Genomic DNA, 22,350 nt, shown 5'->3' with positions numbered 1-22,350 from the left:
AACTCACAGAGATCCGCCTGCCTCTGCCTCCCGAGTGCTGGGATTAAAGGCGTGCGCCACCACCGCCCGGCGAGTGTTTCTATTTGTTCACAGTTTCTTTTTATATAGTTCAGGGAACAGTGCTACTCACAGAGTAGTCTTAGCACCTCAGTTAACTTAAGATAGCCTTCACAGACATGCCAAGAGGCCTGTCTCTCAGGAAAATCTAGATCTCAACACGTTGAGAACTGAATATCACACTGACTCCAATAGTATGTATATTTTAAATTCTGACTGATACCAACATGGAGGTTTCATTAATTTAATTTCCACCTCTACAAGTAAAATTACAACCTTTAGGTGAAGAGGTCCCAAATCTGTTCTCCTTTACTTTCTAATTCAACAGATATAATCTCCAAGTTATTTTTAAAAACATTTCAAAAAGCAAAAACTGTTTAAAAATCAATTTTATAGTCTCACTCTAAAAACATTTTTCATAATTTGAGTATATCCATTAATTTCACATGATTACAACATAAACTATGTATGGATATTTAAAGGTTTTTTACCCGCATCCAACAAACTAGCTCTTAAGATACCAGTTCCACAGCTCCAAACCATGCATCTTCTTCAGATTTCCATGGGCATCTAATTGAAGTTCCAAGTTTTCCGTGCTTGGGTCATTGTTATCTTACTGCTCAAGCTTCCTTTGTTCTGTGCTCACCCTCCAGTGAGACGCTATCATCTCTTCCTAAAGAGCCACTTCAGCTTAGACAGTCCACTAATAATCTCCTTCAGAGTCCATCTTTAATGAATTGTCTTTTATAAATTTATTTGTACTTAGAGCTTAGATATTCTAACTGATAATATACTCACAATAGAAACTCTATACACCTACATGTCGTATGAAAGAAACTATATACTCCTTTATAGAAAAGTCAATGTCTTAACACATTCCGAAAAATCTGTACTGTCTAAACACTCAAAATATATTCACCGAGTGAGTGAATGAAATTTTCAAACACAGTAACTTCTATATACCAAATAATCTTTATGAAAACTATTCCACAGTAGGTATTTATTTTGATTGGGAAATAAGACTTAAGCCTACAAGATACAAGCTTCTTTTAATACATTCATTTCAGAAAGCTTACAATGTAAAGCATTTCCAGTTACTGTTTCTGCTCATTTCATTTTTTCTTCACATTGATTTTATTTAAAACAGGAAGGAAAATAAAGGAAAGGTACAAGTGAAACAACTTAATTTCTCTCCAAAAGTGTAAGATCTATTAAATCTCGATTATCATCTTGGTCACTACATACATACAAGGGAAAAAGCACAGCTGCAATATATATATTTGTAAAATATTGTTTGGTTGAATTCAAAATAGGTTAAAAACTTTTTAGAAGTTTCACAGGCTTATTCGAAAAACTATCTAAAACTAAATAACTATGTATCTATAGTTCCACAATTTATTAATATAATTTCAAAACTCATACTGTTGGGACTCAAGAAATATAATAACAGTTAAGAGAATTTGTTTTGCAGAGAACTAGGTTCCCAGCACCCACATGCTGGTTCAGAATCATCTGTAACTCCAGTTCCACAAGATTTAATACCCTCTCCTGACTTCTGTAAGCACTAAGCACAAACATGCTGCACAGGCACAACATATGCAGGCAAAACACTCATACATAAAATAAATCTAAAATCAATGAACAAAGGGAACTATGTCCCTTTTTAAAAGTCACACTGTAGTAAAATATTTTAGGTTTCAAAATATAATCAAATAAGGAAAGTGTTTATGCTTTCCAGTGACCACAATACCCCACTAGAAGCTATCCAGCTTTTGTTTACTCAACAGGAAGAACTAGGCAAACCCGTCAAGGTGAGAACCACCATAACTCACACTGCTTGTAATACTTTCAAGAAAATAGTCCGTGCAAATGCTAGATTGACTTCTTGACTCACCTCTCCCCCATTAACATATTCCATCACAAAACACAGACGGTCTTTTGTCTGGAAGGAATATTTCAAGGACTTGAAATAAAAAAGAAAAAAAATGTTAATTATAATCCTATAGTCTTAAAAGTATAATGGTACCCAAAATAGAGCACTTGAAAGCAGTGAGCATAATTAATGGACTAGTATTGTTCTTTAAGAGTATATTTACTTTGTAAGAATGTTTTCTAAGAAATACGGTAAAAATAAATTAGTAATGGTGGTGAGCACTCTCAACCTGCTGTGTCACCTGAGACTGACTTAGTACTCAGTACTCTAGTTCTCATCTCCCAGTCTCTACAAGGAACTCTAGGAAAAGTTCCACAGGAACAGTTGCTTTTATTCAGTATGATCAATGTCGTGTCAGTGTTATTTTGTATATACTGAGGTTAAAACCCAGCCCAACTCAGGAAGGTCAGACTAGGTAACTCTGTAAGTCATAAGAATATACTAAAATGTTACTATATTAGAAAACAGACAAGAAACACTTTAGCAAAGACCAGAATCTATTGGTAACTGTGAAACTATTTACTTTAGCTAGCCTTAAAATGTTAATAAAAGTTCTACTTTTAAACAATAGTTTCTATTTTAATCTTAATATGCTTGGTATAGTATGGAACATAGAGAAACTTTATAAACTATCCTCTAATATATTGAATCCCAAGACTAGATGTAAAATAGTCTGTTTAAAAACATGCTGCATGAATTAAGTCATGGTTCATATTTTCTCTAATGAAGAAAACATGGCAGGACTCCCTGTATTTAAAACAGCCCATATTCCTGTATTTCTATCATGAAAGGGATCTTATTTCTGTGAAATCTGTTCATTTAAAATTTTGACCTTTGAAAACTGAAGACCATACTATGTGGTAAATTTAATGTTTATATGAAGCCAGCAAACAAAAAAATAAAAAGTGAAATCTTCATTTGATTTTTTTCTTGAGATAGGTCTGACTCTGTAACCCAGGTACCCTAGATTTCACTAGGAAGCCCAGGCTGGCCTCGAACATGGGGAGAGCCTCCTGTCACAGACTCCTCAGTACTAGTATTACAGTCATGAGCTATATGCCTGGATTGCACAACTTTTAAAAAACAAACTAAGCTTTTAAAAGTCTACCATTTTATCAGTGAACTTAAAAAACCAGAGGAGACCTGCTTGGTCTGTGGATATATATTTAAATCAGAGAGATTTATGAGAAGAAAGAAAGTTTTTTTTAAAAATTGTACAAAGACAATGGGAAGAATTATTAATGCATTCTATACAAATTATACACTTAATTCACATCATTCAACAGTTTCAAGCAAATTGCACTTATATTCTGTCATAAAGAATGTGGTACAACTAAGTAAATATTACTTAAAACACTGTCATAGTTTCATCCAATAATAAAATCTCCCTAAATTTACAATGTGCTAACAACATTCTCTAAGCACTTACTGTTAAGAATGGATGTCTGGTGTTCTTTAGTACTCTGCTTTCAGTAAGAGTGTGTGCCACTTCATCCTACAAAGAAAGACAACTATAAATACATGTCACAAGTACTAAACACACAACACTGTCAGCATTTTCAGAAACCAGAAGATACTGTTGAGACATAAAAAAGCGGTATTAATATATACTGGTATGTTTCCTCTATGGCCTAGCCTCCCCTCCACCACTACACCCAAAGTTCAAATTATTAGTTTAATTCTGAGGGGTAGAAGATAAAAATTCATATAAACTCACTCATAATTAATTGATATAAATAATGATATAAAATTATTCAAGGTGAAAAAATTAAGTATGTTGGTTTTTCCCGTAAAAGAAATGGCTTACCAGCTTATACTATAGCATAAGCTAGTATTTCCACAGTTATACACTTTATTCAGGAAGACAATAAAACACAATTCAGTGAGGATCGTAAAATAAACTCTTATTAACAGTCAGTTATTTAAAAAGGAACCACGGGATACACAATTTAATTCTAAATTACACACTGCAAAAAAGTAATAGAGTGCAAAATCACATCTTTTATGCCTGATACTTTTTAATATTCTTTTTACAGGTCTTAAACATTTTACTTCAAGTAAGTTTTAGAATGCAAGTCTATTTCATAAAAAGAATGTACTTTCCCTAGAAGAGATCTCCTGGGTAGACTGGCGGGGAATGGGGATGGGAACGTGAGGGATCGGGTTGGGGGTTAGAATAGGTCAGTACTGAAAGACATGTTTGAAAGGGGAAACATTTTGGCATTAGGAAGAAACTTGATGTAAGGGAAATTCACACAAATCCAAAAGGATGACCCCAAGTAAGACTCCTAGCAATATAAATGTGCATTCTGAACTGTGATCAGATTGGTTGGTGACTACCCCAACTGTCATCAGAGAACCTTCATCCAGTAACTGATAAAAACAGACACAGAGACCCACAGCGAAACATTAGGTTAAGCTTGGGGAAGTCTGATAAAGAGAAGAAAGAAGGATTATAGAACCCAGAGTGGTCAAGGATGTCACAAGAAAACTCACAGAAACAAATAACGTAGTTCCTAGGAACTCAGAGTCTGAAACAACAACCAGGGAACCTGCATGGGACAGATCTAGGCTCTCTGTATATACTACAGCTGTGTAGCTTGGTCCTATTGTGGGACTCCTAACAATGGGAGCAGGTGCTGTCCCTAATGCTTTGGCCGGCTCTTGGGAACCTATTCCTCATACTGGGTTGCCTTGTACAGCCTTAATATAAAGTGTGGTGCTTAGTTTTATGGCAACTTGACATGTTTTGTCATACAGATGGGAGGCCTGCCCCTTTCTGAACAGAAACAGAAGAGGAGTGGATTTGGGAAGGGGGAACTGCAGTTGGGATGTAAAACATATAAATAAATAAAAATTTAAAAGGTACATAAAACAAACAAATAAACAAAAATTAAAGTATTTCCCCAATTGTGTTCTTTATTTGTAAAAATCAAATTTCCACCGTGATTTGTAAAAAGAAAACTAGAAGGGATTATTTAACATATGGGGAGTTGAAAACATGTTTAAGATTTCAAAGGTAGGTCATCTTAAGGAAGGGAGGTTAGGGGAAGGGAGGGAGGGAGGGAGGGAAGGAGGGAACCGACATCTCCAATTTGCTTCTAGGAAATTCTTAAACAAATACCTTGCTGGATCAACAACACTGTTGACAAATAAAAGTTAGATCATAAAGAAAGGAATGAAGAGTAGAACATCAAGACACTGAATTATAATTATCTTACAAAAGCATTTTACCTTAGTTTATGCCTAGAAGAAAAATAAGAAACAGATATATAAAAAAGCTAATATTATAAACAAGGGAATACCAACTGTGTATGAACAAAAAGTAAAGTGAATTAACAATGTAGTATTTAAAGCAAGTTAAGCCAAGGATAAATAAACCACTTCAGTCTTTCTTATTTTATAAGAGCCAGGTTTAAGTGTTCAAACAATTTGAAAGTCACTGCCATACTATACTATTTTGCCTAAATCAATTATAGCAACATTTTATTAGAAAATAAATCAGAAGAGGAAATGACACAAGAACTTACAGATTTGTATACCCATTATTATCTAGCATAATGACTAGCATACAGCAAGTACTTAATGTTTGAGCTGAATGCCATAAATACAAAAGCTGCTTTATTTAACCATTACATCAACAACTATGCAGAATCATCTAGGTATGATTTACACACTGGAGAAAGGGGCCTTTCACAGGCTAGTGAAGATAAGTAACTATTCAATTTAAAAACAGTATGTATTAACAAGAGAGGATTTATATTATAAGTAAGATAGAAAGGAAAAACAAATGGAACATAAGCTCAGTAATGTAACCCAATGGATACTGAAGGGAATGGTGGCTAGCACAATGGTGTGATTTATACTCTTTAAGGTTTACTGATGTTATATTGGTGAGTAGAGTAAAACAGAAAGGAGACCATTAAAGTACTCTGATTTAGAAGTAAGATAATTTAGACTAATGAGGTAGTTTGAGATATTTTTAGATATAAAATCAAAAAAATATTCTAAAAGTTACATGCCTACACTGAAAAGGTACATCAAAAGAAATGTATGCAGTGAGAAAGGTATTTACAGAAAAGGTAACATTTACCTACTGTGGAGTAGTATGCTAAGTAATCTGAGTCAATAAAGTAGAGAAAGACTACAAATAGTGAATAACAAACCAACTTAATAGCAGAAAAAAATAATGTGATACTTTAGAAAACATTTTTATGGGGTATTTCATTTTATTTTATTTTATTCTGGTAAGACAGCCACATGATATACAGTATTTTCCTAGGTCAGTTAGTAAATTTCACAGGAAAAAACTTTCCTCCTCTGAATTCTTCAATCTACTTAACCACATATGCAGGGTGAAGCAAAGATACGAAGAGACAAAAGTTAAGAAAATTCTTTGTTACAAGAACACAATATCAAGGTAATAGGATAGACCAATTAATATACTAACCGAATTTTTATCATTAATTTATATTTATGGTTAGAAAATTTCCCATTAATACAAATTTAGTGGTACTGTATTACACATACTAATTAGCTTTTCTATGAAGATATGGTACATACAAGCTAAGAAGTAAACACAGATGCCAATAATTTTTAATTACAGCTAAAAGCAACATGTCAAAACAAGAAGTTAAAAATAACATTGGCAAACTTAGTGGCTAAAACAATGCAATGACTATTTAAACTTCATTTGTTGATGATAACTATAAATGAAGAGCTTTAAAAGTACTAAAATTTAGAAGAAGAATGTTCTCATAAAAATACAGATTTTCTTCAAAATATAGATTTCCATATATTTGTCCATTCTGAAAAACTAAATAATGAGTTTTTGAGACTAATTTTTTTCAGAGTAAGACACTTTGGAGGAGATTATTTCCTGAGGGCATGAGATCCAATCTCTCCAATTTTATCACTAACCCTCCAAGATAAATGGCCTAAGAGTCTTTCTTCATTTGCACACTTGCTGTTTTATGACAGTTATGTTGTTTAAGTGAGTGAGAAAAAGCAGAAGGAAAGAAAACAGAATATTAATTAAAAACAAACAGGAAAACATGTTTATACCATTAACAAAGGTGAAACCTGGGTATAGGTTTACGAGTGTATTAGTAAACTGAAGTTTACAGAACATAATTTCTCAAGCACAGAAGAAAGAGCATGAATCCATCTCCATCTCCAATTGAAATGCTCAGTCCCACTTCCACTTCCTCCTATCTTCAAACATCTGAATACCTCCTTGACCAGATCCTAATCTAATCATATTATTTTCTGTTCTGATTATATGTTATAATCATAGAATCACAGACATCAGAATACATTGTATCTGAAAACATTTACTTCCTCCCTCCCTCCAGAGAAGTAAATGAAAAGATGAAGTGAGTATTAGACATAAAAGCAGAAGGGACACTCTTTTAATTAAACCACAGTAACTTCCAAGGATCACTGTTTACTTGGCCCACTGTCTCATTAGCAACCTTGTCTACTTTTCTGATGGCTTTTTATGAGACATGTCATACGTATCAAGCTCTAAATCATCTTAAAGTTTAAGCAATGGACTAGATTCGACTTTCTAAAATTTCATTCTTCTCTATTCGCTTTATCATTATTCATTATTTTGTCTGCTTAAGACGATATCTATTTCAAAGGAGACAAAGGTTATCCATGAACAATGCATTACCGTTCTCAAGTACTATGTGTGGTATTTATAATTGATGCTTCTGTTTCAAACACACCCTGGATGGAGTGGCATACTCTCAGACTGCCACCATATCCTGCCACTACCACCCTCAGCACTTCTTCAGCTGGAAAGTATACTGCTTTGACATTCAGAACACTCTGAACATGAAGACCTAGGGATAAGGGAGCTGCTTCCTTTACTCGCCAGCATGCAGTAGATCCTTCCACCCAAAATCTTTTTCAATTCTGGCAAATTTTATATCTTGTACTTTATTACTTTAACTTTAAAATCTCAGTTATTCTATCTCCTTTGAATGAGACTCCATGTTAAAATTATTGTCCCAATATTGTCCATATCTTTATTTTTGGTTTCTCATTCCCAGATAAACTCCTAAATCTATTTCTCTTTCATTATTTTATTTTCACTATAATAATTATAATTAGATTCATATTTGTTCATTCTTATGCTGTTTATCAAGCCTAGTTTTGTTTCATACTCAATACCTCTCTATAAAACACTAGTTCATGGTTGACAACTCATCTTTTGCGTGTTCTGTTTCCATTAGCATGAACTCTATTGTGGTTTACTGTTTATTTTATATCTTCAGATGTTTTTCATTTGTTTGGTGATGCTCAGGAGTTTTGTTCACATTTATGTGTAAGATGGTAAAATAATAGAGCATGAATGACTTTATGGATAAAAAAACTAAACATAAATTTTCCTACATAGATTAGGAAATGCATATTTACATATTTCACTTTAAGAGTGTAAGAGGATGAAAAAAGTTCTGGCCTCCAAGAATGTCCAACAAGGGGTATCAATCACCATACCTGGAACTCAAATCTTTCCAAAAACGACTACTTAATAACCAAAGGGCATTTCTATTTTTATTACTACAATAATAAAAACACTCTAAGAATAAGACTAGGATTTATTTAGTTAGCTATTCTCATTAAAATAAATGAATACCCTGTGTAATGTTATTATCTAATCTTAAGTGCTAAAATGAATAGAGACTATGTAATAGTTTAAAAATGAAAATATGTCAAAGGGCATAAAAACAACCTAAAGAATAAATTAATGAAAAGAACGCAAAACCAAAGTTGAGTACTCAGAGGAAAAACTAAGGTCACAGCTGATAATAAGTTTGCTAAAAAACTGAACAAAGCCTCAATTATGGTGTCTCTAAGATATGCCATAAACTGAGTGAGCTACTTTACCCCTAAACCTGCATTATAAGAAATGATAAAGCTGAATCCTTCTGTTGGGAATAAAAGAATATTATAACTTGAGACTACATGAGAAATAAGGACCTCTACTATAGGTCAAGTGTGTAAAATGATACACTATAGTAGTTGTAATCTTGAATTGCAATGTCACAGTGTTTTTCTAAATATCAAAAAATAAATATATTCACACAATATAAAAAGATGCAATTTAAAGACAGCAATAACTGAGAGAGGATAAAGATAAGTCTATTGAAAAAGTTTTTGTACATTATCAAAATGTTTCTAAGCAAAAATAATTACTATAATTACAATGGAATCCTTAATGAAAACTACTATAGAACCGGGCAGAAAGAAATTAAAAGGTTCTAAAGTGTTTCTCTCAATTTTCAACAAATGGTTATTTCTAATGTCTCAAATCAGCCAGATCCTACAGATCCTTCTTTAGAGTCCCCATCTGAGTCCCCAGCCTTCCCTCAACACACCTTATCTAATCCCCTAAAGGTGTAGCCTATGCCCACAACCACTGCTCAGGACTACTCTGTCCATCCCTCTTGTACAGCATCCCACTAATAGGCTTTAGGTGGAACTCGCCCTGCCTGAACCACAGTCTCCTCCCATGCCACGTACAATCTGCCTGCTAAGGTAGATCAATGATGAAAGGATAAAGAATCAACCTGAACACATCAATACCTTTTCTATACACTACCAACAACAAATATACAGGAAAAGAGGTTGTGTATACACTCTCATTCACAGAAGTCAAAAGAAAATAGATGATCTAGGAATAAACCTAACCAAGGAGGTGAAGGACCTTTGCAATGAAGACCTGAAATCTCTCAAGAAAGAGATAAAGACACTCAGAAATGGAAAGACATTCCATACTTACGAATTGGTAAAATTAATGGTGTGAAAATTACCACTCCACAAAAAGGTACTTAAGAGATTTATTTCAATTCCAACCAAAATCTCTATCTCCTCTTCAGAGAAATAGAAAAAAAAAGAACCTAAAATCATATGAAACCACAAAAAAACACTGATAGGCAAAACAACTCTGAGCAAAAAGAACAATACTGGATTATCATTTCACACCTCTCAAGCTATAATACAGAACCACAGTAATAAAAATATGATCCTGACACAAAAACAAACATATAGAGCATTGGAATAAGATTGAAAATTCAAACACGAATAAATACATGAAACTTCAGCCACTTAATATTTGAAAACGATAACAAATATACTCTAGGTAAGAATGCATCTTCATAAATGGTGCTTAGAAAACTTTATATCCATATGCAGAAGAATATAATTAGATCCCTATCTATCACCTTGTATAGAAACAAGAATATAATTAGATCCCTATCTATCACCTTGTATAGAAACTATCTCCAAATGGCTCAAAAGGCTTAAATGTGAAACCTGAAACACTGAAACTGTTAGAAAAAAAGAACAGGCAATACTTCACAGCGTACAAGTATAAAAATGGTCTTCAGAACAGGACTCTTTTTGCCCAAGAATTAAGGCCAGCAAATGATAAGTGGAATGACAGAAAACTAAATAGCTTCTGCATGGCTAAAGAAACAATCTACCAGGTGAAGAGGAGGCCCACAAAACTGGAGAAAGTCTTTGCTAGCTCTACAATTGACAGGATTCATATCCAGAATACATAAGGAACTCAAAACCAGTATAAAAATAAATAGCCCATTCTTTTTCATCTGAGATCTAAACAGAGAATTCTTAAAATAAGGGTAGGAAACAGCTTAAAAAAAAAGAATCACTCAAAAATGTTCTTAGTCTTTAGCAATAAGGGAAATGCAAATGAAAAAAACTCTGAAATTTTATCTTACCAATCAGCTGACAAATATCCCCAAAGGGACTGACAGCAAATGCTCCAGAGTTATGAGGAGAGTGGAACCCACATTACTGATGGTGGACGGCAAGCTCATCTAGTTACTCTACAAATCATTAGGGTAGAGTCCTCAACAAGCTAAAAGTAAACCTACCATATGGCCCATATGTACCACTTGTTGGCATATGTCCAAAGGACTCAACAGCCCACTCCACAGATCCTGCTCAGCCATATTCATTGCTGCTCTATACATAATAGCTAGGAAATAAAAAACACCTATATGTCCTTCACCCGATGAATGAATATTGAATTGATATGGTACATATATGTTCTGGAAAAATGGTGAAAACACTAACATAATTAGTGATATGGATCACAAATATATACCTAAAAGATTCCTCCAAATTAAAGTAAAAATATTTGCTCAATGGAATAAGACAGGTTCACCATAATTTATATAATATTATATACTGCTAAAAAATTTAAATTAACAATTTTGTCTGCTCATAGGTATTATTGCAAGTAATAGTTTATACTCAATATTTGATTGCTTCATGAAATCTCTATACCATTTACAAGAATGCGCACAGATACATGTGCATACTAAAAAAAATTAATCACTGGCTTTTAGACTCAGTTACCTTTGCAATAATGACTTCTTTCTTCAGAATCTTCATAGCATAGTATTTTCCACTTGCCTTCTCTCGAACTAAAATAACCTTCCCAAAAGTGCCTTTACCTAGTAGCTTCAAATAGTCAAAATCATTCATCGTCTGAAAAATATAAATTAGAAAACTATGATGAAATAGTTGGCATAATTTACTGTTAGTCTGCTTGCAATACTTGCAATGTAAACTAAATATTGATCCTAATAATTTCTAGAGAAATTCAAACAAAAAAAACTTACTACTGGTTGTCTCTTGAACAACTTTGGATACTAAAAATAATTAACATAGTTCTCAGCGTTTGTAGAAATTATTTTGAACCTAAAATTTCTCCATCAGTCAAAGTATTAGTTAACTGACAGAATGTTTTTAAAAGTAAAATAAGGTTTTTAAAAATTATTTTCACGTTCTCATGTTTTAAATTAAGTGCTACCTCAGAAAAAAGTGATATCCAAGAATATGCAAATAAACATTTTAAAATGGAAATAAAAAACATTTTTGAAGAAGCAGGAGAAAAGAGCAATAAAAACTGTAATCTCCAGTCAGATTGATCAGGAAGATAAACACAAAGATAAAATTATCTTCATGAAATGATAAGGTGACATCACTACAAAACATACAGAGATTAAAGTGACCTTAATTAAGACAATAAACAGCTTTATACCAGCAAAATAACACCAAAATGAAATGAGCAAATGATTCACACTGCACACTACAAAGCTCACTGACAAGGGAACGGAAAAGCTAAAGAACACTATATAAGAACTGAATTTCTCTTAACATTTTTATAATAAGGAAAAGTCCACAACATTTAAAGAAAAAAATGGTACCAATTCTACACAAACTCTTCCTGAGAACTAAAATGGAAGAAATATTTTTCAATTCACTCCTTGACACCAGAAAGCACTCTGACATTAAAAATAGTTTTAAATATTTCATAAGTGAATGGCTACATTCAATTTTAATATAACTTGCCTATAACTTTGATAATTTTATCCAAATGTCAAATTACAATGTCTTAATATGAATAGTTCAAAGGAAAATATAAATGTCAAAAAGAGAGCAGGAAAATAACATATACTTATTTATTCAATTATAAATCAAATGGAGTTGCACATAAATTGAAAAAAGTATCAAATTCAGTCATTTAAAAATAATAGATAGCTCGACATATTAATTTCACTAACAGTTTTAAAAACTCAGAGGATAAGAAGAAAAGCAATAGACCCCACATATGACTATCTTGTTCCCATCAAGCAACACTGTCTCTTTGCCACCTCCAACCCCTTCTTCTTCCTTTCTCCCTCCCTGACTCTCCGTCTGTCTGATTGGCATTTTTAATAGTATGTAAGTACACAATTTTCCCATTCTCCTTCCTCTTTCCAGCCCCTCCGTACATCTTCCTGCTCTCTTTCAAATTCATGGTTTCTTAAACTGTCTTTGATCAGTTCCAAAGCCACCCTATGGCACTTCATTCTTTTTTCTCATAGAAACTCTCAAGAGACAGCTTTCTATCAGAGGCCATGAGAAATGAAGCAGGTGATAACTAGTATTCAACAGGAGGCACTACCAGTGAGAGATTCAATGATAGGGAGCCCCACCTGGAAAGGCCATGGATTTACTAGTTGTGGAAAACAGTTGTTCCTGTCTGTAATTTCTTGTATGAGTCACTTGATTGCTTACCTAAGAACTTCATTTCTTCCCTAAGAATAACTTCGGGTGTTTTCCCACTGCTTTTCTGTCTATCTCATGAAAATATCCCATCTACTGGGTGTATATATCTATGGGTGGCCAGGAAGATGACTTTTCATTTGGCTGTATAATTTTGATATATAGAATATATACTGGGACATGCGTCATAACTAAATCTATTTGTCCCACAAGGACTATGGACACTTAAAAGCCTGCCTTGTTCTTTTGTTCAGGCGAACTGCACACAATTAGCTCTCTTTTACCTCAGAGCAAGTTCAAACTAGACTAAGGGCTTTTGGAAATAGATCATAAGTTTGGAACCTTACAGCTATGCACAAGGTCAGGGCCACAAATGTCCATCTAAGGTTACTAAGAAAAGCATGTCAATTCTTGGCTTACCTGTTGACTGACAAAAGACCTATGTCTCAAAGCATATCTATATGGGCACTGTACACCCCGCCCTCTGGTCATAGTCTTAATCCTATAACCTTGGACCCTTGTGTTATCCCTTGCTCTAGGAATGTGCTATTGATCAAAGAAAGACAACTATTGCACTTTTTTCATCACTTCAAGACTCCTGGGAAAAAGAGTGTTTTGAGATAAGAAGGAGAGAAAGCAAGGAGAAGTTAGAAGTACGATGGGAGTATTAGGATAGAAGCAAGACAACAAAAAAAGAAACTGGCATGAAGAAGCATGGAATGAGAGACTCATTTTTGTCCTCAGATCTCTAGCCCTTCCATGCTATAGCATCCTCTCTGAATCCTGAGGGGCATTGAGGCTGAACCTCAAAGGCCCTTGTTAGCTTTCCTTCGATGTGGAAGCTGAGGTTAGCTTGTTGGAGGAAAGACTATGTACTAAGACCCTGGAAGATAAGATACCACATGCACGGAGAAGCTGCAGAAACCATGAAAATAACAAAGGCAAAAGTCAACATCAAACCCTGGGACATAACAGAAAGTTTCCTTTGGGTTTTTCAAGGCCAGTACATGAGCAGCCAAAAATAATTTATTGGAACAGCAGAACAGCCCACCCAGCAACAAAACCATAAGAAAGAACACAGCTATTGTTTCTGGTAATTTCGTGGCAATAAACAGGTAAAAAGACTCATAACCAGGCCAAAATTTGATTATATTGCTCAACATGGCATGTAGAACCTTCTTTATTTTTCATCTAAAAGCACTAAAAAAGATACTAATATACACAATTACTAAATATTATTGTTATCCCCAATTCTTGAAGACAAAAATAGAACAATAATTTATAAATAGCTTTATGACATTTTCAGATCTTTCAGTATCTTACTGATCTGTTAAGCATATATTTAGAATTCCAGAAAATTAAACAGGGTAGGGCAGGTATAACTTGCTTTTTAATGCAGTTGTCTAAAATTCAAAGGATGAGATTAATTGGAACCTGATTCAAAATTATTAATGCAGTCAAACTTCAAGTTATAAACATCTGTGCAAAAGGAAATTTCTCATCTGAATAAATGGGTAAAGATAAGTTATGTTCATATTCCTGACTGAGAAAGCAACTTAAAATAAGCACTATTTCAAATCAACAACCACATAGAGAGGATCTGTGTATATAAAGGACAGAAAGGGGGCATATTAGAGGTGGCAGACCAGTTCAGCACACAGGCTGTACTTCTAGTAAAAAAACCTGTAGTTAGAACTGTGTCTAACTAACTACAGTTCTAGAAGTTACAATTCCCCTCTTCTCAACTCCCTGAGCACTGCACACACTTGGTGCACAGATACACTTGAAAGCAAAATATCCATATTTTGCATATAAAACAAAATGGAAGAAAATTAAAAATAAAAAGACTGAAAAAGTTCACAGGCATCAAGTACAGAATGTTAAAGAAAAAACTTTACATAGTGAATTAATTTTCTAAGTTGTGACTTTATCATTTCTCTTAAGTTCAAAGCATGTGGAAGCGAAAAGATTTGAACCAAGGAAATCTAACATGAAAGGCAATTCTGCACACCATACAAACAACAAATGGCAGAGTTCAGTAGTAGAGAAACATTTGCATAACCCATAGTTCAAAATGCCAATACTGAAAAATTAATTAACTAATTAATTAAACAAGTGAAAAATGCAATTGGTAATACTTTGAGCATTTTTCACACCTGAATATGATTTATAAAATAAACAGCAACTGTATATTTAAGATATACATGCAAATGACATTTCATCAGTCTACTATAAAGGCCATCAACTACAGATTAGATAGCTTCGGTCCATTCTTCCATACATGTTTGAATTTTCAAATAATCACATTAGACTAGTTTTGAATACCAAATTTTAAAAAATAAAGTCATTTTTAAATTTTCACAGTAATGAAAAATATTATTTACAATTCCTATAAAATTATATACTAATATGGAACACTGAGGAAAGAAAAGTGGTTTTCCTCCTTTATTGGCTCATGAGTAGTAATGAAAAGAAAATGTGTTATTTCTAAGACTCACTTTTTGAGGTAGCTTTGATGAAGTTGAATTCAAAAGGCAGACATTTAATTCCCTGGTTTCAGAGATGTCATCTATAAAGTACATCAATCACCACTCCTTTGCAAGCTCTGCAAGCACTCACACTGCAGTGCTGGCACATTATTAGGTTTTAAGGAACAGGTATTTTAGGTTCACAAAGTTATACATACAATAAGAAAACTAACACCTCTCTCAGAAGCAGTTTTCATCATAGTTTTTCTAGATAAATAAAGACTGTATTTAGAAGTTAAAATAAGTCATCATCATTTCTACCTTTCTTTTATGATGGGTTGTAGATGCATCCATCTCTTCTTCTCCTATATTATCAATCTGTGAAGTTGGACTACAATTCATTCTCTCCTCTTCTTGTCTCTGCAGTCGGTCTGCGACAGCTTGGATAGCTTCTGTCCATTCTTCTCTATAAAAATGAGTACAATTTCTCATGAACAAACGTTGTTACTTAAACCTTTTATAATTTATAAGATGACTGCAAATAATCTTCTGTGTAGCCATTCTGTCTGCCATCATCTCTAGGTGATAACAATCCTAAAAGCCTAGAGTAAGGAGTAGCACTTCTATGGAAATTATATTATGTTCACTTGATATTGCATAAAATGTAAAATCTTGTCTACAAATACACATTATATACGAACACACACATGCATACATACACATTAATTTAATTACCCTTTGGGGTGACAGTACTTCCACAAAAACCATAGACTATCAAACAAAAACCCTGGTGCCCCTAGCACTATGATGGACTAAGTAGAACAAAAAGACCCACACTCCAGACTCCAAGGAGAAAACACAGGCCCACATGGTGCCTTGTAGTTCCATACAGAAAGGCACTGTTACGGTGAGAAAATGTATGGTGTGGTATGTGGGAGGGGGGCAGTCAGACAGAATGGTTCATGTCTTGTGGACAGGGGCTTATTTGAAAGCTGGAAATAGTGAGGGAGGTAAGTGGATTAATTGGCACCCAGGGCCATGGTGATGTCTGGGCCTGGGCTGATGCTGGGGCCCCATCTGAGTTCTTGGCCCTGATGCAGTCTCAGTCTGTGTTCATGCCCATGGCTCCTGATACCATTGGGGGCTGAGAAGATAGGGCTGTATAGAGCTGGCCTCACCCCTCACTGGCTGCATCTCTAGGGGGAACCAGCCCTGCCCTTCACCAGCTGAAGCACACAGGATAGAGGGTCCCACACTTCATCTGGGCAGTACAATAGAGTTGACTCTGTAGACGGGGCATGAATGAGCCAACCCTGAGGGCATGAGAAGGGCATAACCACTTCCCTTGCCTGTGGTGTAGTGGTGGGGCTGAGAAAAAGATGCCCTCCCCACTTTCCCTTACTGCCTCTAGTGGGCAAGGGAGCTGAGCTTCCCCTTTAACAGCTACAACACTCAGGAAAGTGGGACCTGCACCTCAACTGGACAGTACAACAGAGCTGATTCTGTTGATAAAGGGGGTGAGGGGAGACAGGGGACTACCACATGCAGGTAAGCTGGTCCCAAAAACATGAGCATGAGAGATCAGTCTCTGCCCCTCATCTACCATATGGAAGTATGGGCAGGGGAGAGATGTCCCCTACCCCAATATGCCTGAGGCAGGTGTGAGAGCCTGCCCTGAGGTTATAAGAACTGGAGAGCTGTTCCTATCATCAGCTACAGCACTCAGGAGACTGGCCCTTACACCTTGTCTTGGCAACACAGTAGCGCTGGCCCTGATGGTTTAAGTGTGGGAGAGCCAACCCTGAGAGTGTGAAAAGCATGAGAACTGGCCAAGCCCCTTGCTCATCACTGCAAGGGATGAACTAGCCAGGGCAATGCTGGAGAGCTCCTCATGGTGGTGAGGAGAGAACTGATGGGCTAAACAATCCTGCAATTACCCAGGCTCAGAACCAGGGTTATGAGCTAGCCTACCCCAATATCCACCTTATCCATGATCTGCTGGAACAACTGAAGAGGCCAGTCCTACAGACCCAAAGCTGCAGGATCTCCACAATACAGGGTAACAATAAGATAGTCAGGAGGAGGCACAGTGAGGGCCCAGCATTGACAGTATAGCAGAAACCAGAGGCCTCCAACCAGACCAATGGCTCTGTAATGAGCACTTGCTGGTAAAGATACACGGACAAAAGGATTTACTGTGTGACTGTGTGTGTGACACTATAGTTTCCATGATGAGATTTTTCTTTTTTTCCCTTTTTTCTCTTAAATATTGTTTTATTTTTTTTTGGGGGGGGGAGGTTGCAAAGGCAAAGGGTGGATACAAAGGGACAGGGAAATGACTGGGATAAGATGCATGATATAAAAGACATAAAGAATAAACAAAAAGAAGGGAAAAAAAACTTGGTACCAGGCATAGAAAAACTCCTTTTGAACTATTGGAAGATGGGTTCAAGAGACCCCAAACAATATAGGATACTGCTGAAACACTTCACTGCCTTCCAGAAAAGGGAGGTAAAACTCTACTACTAAAGACACTAAACACTTAAGACACAGGATTCAGAGGAATCAGTTGTAATCTAACATGGAAGTCCCCTCCTTGAGAACTAGTTCTCATAGTTCTGGAAGGAGATATATGAGCGGCCACAGGAGAAAGTAATCAATAGTACTAACCAGCTGTAATGCCTGTGAACAACAATGACAAGAATTTTAAGATATTCTGAAAGGTGAAATAGTGGCCCTTACATCCTAGGAGTAAACAATGGCCATACAATTAAACTTAAGGTTTGCTCAATATGTGGAAATTCATGCCTTATATTGTAAACTCAGCAAACTACCCATGGCTGATAAGGTCATGTATCGTAGAGAACACTCTACTATGACTGACTTCCTAGTATAGCCTCTAATTGCATTCTAAATACTTATCCTTAGAACTACAGATAAGTGTAGTCTCTCCTCTTGCTCAACAAAAATAAAAAAATAAAAAAAAAACCTTTTATTTGAAGATGGAGACTATTACTGAAAGTCACAACTAGTCAAAATTCGGAGAACAACTAACTTACCATAGTACGTCCAACACTAATTAATATATTTACAATACAATTCCTATACTCAGACTCAGAACATCATGGAAAATGGGGTAGAAAGACTATAACCAGTCAAAGGACCATCGCATTTACTGCTATATAGCACTTTCTAAGGAAGAGTAGAGAGCACAAAATAGAGGTGGGTATAGAGGAGAAGGAGAAGGTAAGTCTAGAAGAAGTTTTTGGATGAATGAAAAGTGTATATGATAAAATACATTTATGAACTTCTCAAAAAATTAAATTATCATCTAAAAAGTAAAATATCAAAATATTTCAAAACAGAAAAATAAGAAAAAAGTTCAGTTAAAGGCTTTTGAAACTACAAATTTTATTTGCACAAATCCTACCTATTGATTATAATTCTTCCCCTTAAATGTGACGCTTTTTTAAGTTTACCTACTCAGTCATCTCAATGATCCCTCTAACTAAAAATATTTTAAATTTCTTTTCATTCTTGGAACATATTCTGGCACTTACATGATTTCAGCACTCTGGGGATATGAATACATTATCCCCAATTATTATTTTATTCAATATGTTATCCTTCATCAATTTTTCCCATTGTTATGTTACATTTTGATATGTTGCTTCTTTAAGGAATAAACATTCTTTCTCATTAACTATGGTATTTAACAAACTTAATGGACATCTAGGTGTGGTGGCACATGCCTTTACTTTTGTTAAAGCTTCTAGAAGGAAGAGGAAGGCACATCTCTTGAGTTCAAGGCCAGCCTGGTCTACAAAACAGGCTCCAGGACAGCCAGGGATAAAGAGAAAAACCTTGAGTAGAAGTTTGAAAGAAAATGGCCTCCAAAAAGAGTTGCTCTGTTAGGAGGCATGCCTTTGTTGGAGTAAGTGTGGCCTGGTTCTGTGAAGTGCAGCACTGTGCGAGTGGGATTTAAGGTCTCCTATGTTCAAGCTACTCCTTCTGTCACAGACCACTTACTGTTGCCTTCTGATCAAGATGTAGCCAGCCAGCACCATGTCTGCCTACATGCCACCATCCTCCCTCCCATGATGATAATGGACTGAACCTCTAAACTGTAAGCAGTCACTTCAATTAAATGTTCCCCTTTATAAGAGTTGCCACAGTCATGGTGTCCTTTCATAGCAATAGAAACCCTAACTAAAACATCCTGTCTCGAAAAACCAATCAAACAAAACAAAACACAGCCAATCTTACTGAAATTGTAATTTTCTTTGTATTTTGCTTACTTGGTATTTGTAGAACTTTTGGTTCTGTGGCATTGTATCTTTAAACACTTTAGAAAATGTTCATGCACTATTAATTTAAATTCTTCTGTCTCATTCTCTCAAATTAAAGTTCAATGGTGTATCTGTAAGAGTGCCTCATTGCATAATCTGCCCCATATTCTACTATCATCAGTTTTTATTTTCTGTCCTGCTTCTTATTGGATATCCTCTTCTCACTGGTGTTCAAGATCACTAATTTTCACTAAGTGAAGCCTAACTCACAATTAAAACCATTCACTATCTCATAGAAAAGAAAGTGGAAAGAAGCTTTCATGCATGTGCACAGGAAACTGGTGTAGGACAATGGTCTGTATTCTGTCAATTATATTTTAAATAAATGCTCATTGGTCAGTAGCCAGGTAGGAAGTATAGGTAGGAAACCAGACAGGAAGAAGAGGCAGATCAAAAACAGGAGAATTGTGGGAAAGAGGAAGCTCCCTCCCCAGTCCTGCCCAGACATGGAAAAGGGAAGATGTGACCCTGCCCCGCTGAAACAGGTACTGAGCCATGTGGTTAACATATACTATAATAATGGGCTAATATAAGTTATAAGAGTTAGCAAGAAGCCTGAGCTAATGGGCCAATCTGTTTATATCTAATATAGAACTCTGTGTGATTTTTCTTTGGGACATAATGACTGCGGGAACCAGGCAGGACAGAAACCCCAGCAAGCAGGCCCCTCATGTTACAGGAAACCATTTTCTAAATGTAATACCAATAGCACAGACACTGAGAGGAGCAATAAATAAATGGAACTTTCTGAAACTGAGAAGCTTCAGAAAGCAAAGGACACAGTCAATAAGACAAAAAGGAACCTTAATAAATGGGAAAAGATCTTCACCAACCACACACCACATAGAGGACTGAACTCCAAAATATGTAAAGAACTCGAAACACTAGACATCAATATACCAAATACTCCAATTAAAAAATGGGGTACAGATCTAAACAGAATTCTCAACAGAAGGATCTCAAATGGCCAAAAGACACTTAAGGAAATGTTCAACATTCTTAGCCATCAGGGAAATGCAAATAAGAACGACTCTGAGATACCATCTCACACCAGTCAGAATGGCTAAGATCAAAAACTCAAAGATAGCTTATGCTGGAGAGGATACAGAGTCAGGGGAACACTCCTCCAGTGCTGGTGGGAGTACAAACTTGTATAGCAATTTTGGAAATCAGTGTGGCTGTTTCTCAGAAAATGGGAATCAACCTACCTCAGGACCCAACAGTACCACTCTTGAGCATATACCCTTAAGATGCTCAATCATACTATATGGACATTTGATCAACTATATTCATAGCAGCATTATTCGTAATAGCCAGAACCTAGAAACAACCTATAGGGCCCTCAACTGAAGAATGGATAAAGAAAATGTGGTACATTTACACAATGAAGTATTATGCAGTGGTTAAAAGAAAACAATGACATCTTGAAATTTGCATGCAAATGGATGGAACTTTTGAAAAACTATCCTGGGTGAGGTCACCCAGACTCAGAAAGATGAGCATGATATGTATTCTCTCATAAGTGGATACTAGATGTAAAGCAAAGGATAACCAGACTATAATCCGCAGCGCCACAGAAGCTAGGAAACAAGGAAGACCCTAAGAGAGATACATGAATTGCCCTGGGAAGGAGAAATAGACAAGATCCGAGAAAATCGGGAGCATGGAGAAGGTGTAAGGGGAGAAGAAGGGGAGAACAGGAGGGGGAGGAGAACTTGATAGAACATAAAGTCAAGATAAGGAAAGGACAGCAAGGGAGAGTAAGGAAAAGTATATTGATTGAGGGGGCCATTACGAGGTTAGCAAAAAAACCCTGGCACTAGAGAAATTCCCAGAAATCCACAAGGATGACCCCAGCTAAGACCCTAAGCAATAGTGAAGAGGGGGCCTGAACTGGCCTTGCCCTACAGTCATATTGATGACTATCTTAAATTTCATCACAGAACCTTCATCTAGCAACTGATGGAAACAGAGGAAGAGATCCACAGCAGAACATTGGACTGAACTTCCAAAGTTCAGTCAAAGAGAGGGAGGAGTGATGATATGAATAAAGGGGTCAAGACCATGATGGGGATATCCTCAGAAACAGGTGACCTAAGCTAAATAAGGCTCACTGACTTTGACCTGATAGCAGCGAAACCAGAATAGGACCAAACTAAGCTCTCTGAATGTGGGTGACAGTTGTATCCCTAGGGCAGACAGTGGGGCCACTGGTGGGAAGACTAGGATTTATTCCTACTGCTTGTACTGGTTTTTTGGAACACATTCTCTTTGGATGAATACCTTGCTAGGCCTAAATATAATAGGGAGGGCTTTGGTAAAGCAAAGTGCTTTGTTGACCTCCCATGGGAAATCTTACCCTCTCTGAGGAGTGGAGGAGGGTGGGGCTGGAGGGAGGTAGAGGGAGTGGGAACTAGGATTGATGTGTACAATGAAAAAAAATATTTTTTTT

At 35.8% G+C, this 22,350-nt stretch overlaps 1 protein-coding gene across 4 annotated transcripts in view; it reads right to left on the bottom strand.

Annotated features, from left to right (window-relative positions):
• The window catches only part of Akt3 (AKT serine/threonine kinase 3), a 235,551-nt gene that overhangs the window by 63,172 nt on the left and 150,029 nt on the right, over positions 1–22,350 (bottom strand). For all 4 annotated transcript variants that reach the window (XM_013346981.2, XM_026779836.1, XM_026779835.1 and 1 more), the window contains 4 exons: positions 15,871–16,015; positions 11,387–11,518; positions 3,420–3,485; positions 1,952–2,020 (listed from right to left, as the gene is read on the bottom strand). In XM_013346981.2, coding sequence (XP_013202435.1) covers positions 1,952–2,020; positions 3,420–3,485; positions 11,387–11,518; positions 15,871–16,015 — 412 coding nt within the window. The remainder of the gene's footprint in view (positions 1–1,951; positions 2,021–3,419; positions 3,486–11,386; positions 11,519–15,870; positions 16,016–22,350) is intronic.

Source organism: Microtus ochrogaster, chromosome 6, assembly GCF_000317375.1.
Source record: "Microtus ochrogaster isolate Prairie Vole_2 chromosome 6, MicOch1.0, whole genome shotgun sequence".
Taxonomy (NCBI): Eukaryota; Metazoa; Chordata; class Mammalia; order Rodentia; family Cricetidae; genus Microtus; species Microtus ochrogaster.
The sequence above is the reverse complement of the archived record's forward strand: the minus strand, read 5'-3'. Positions and strand labels throughout refer to the sequence as shown.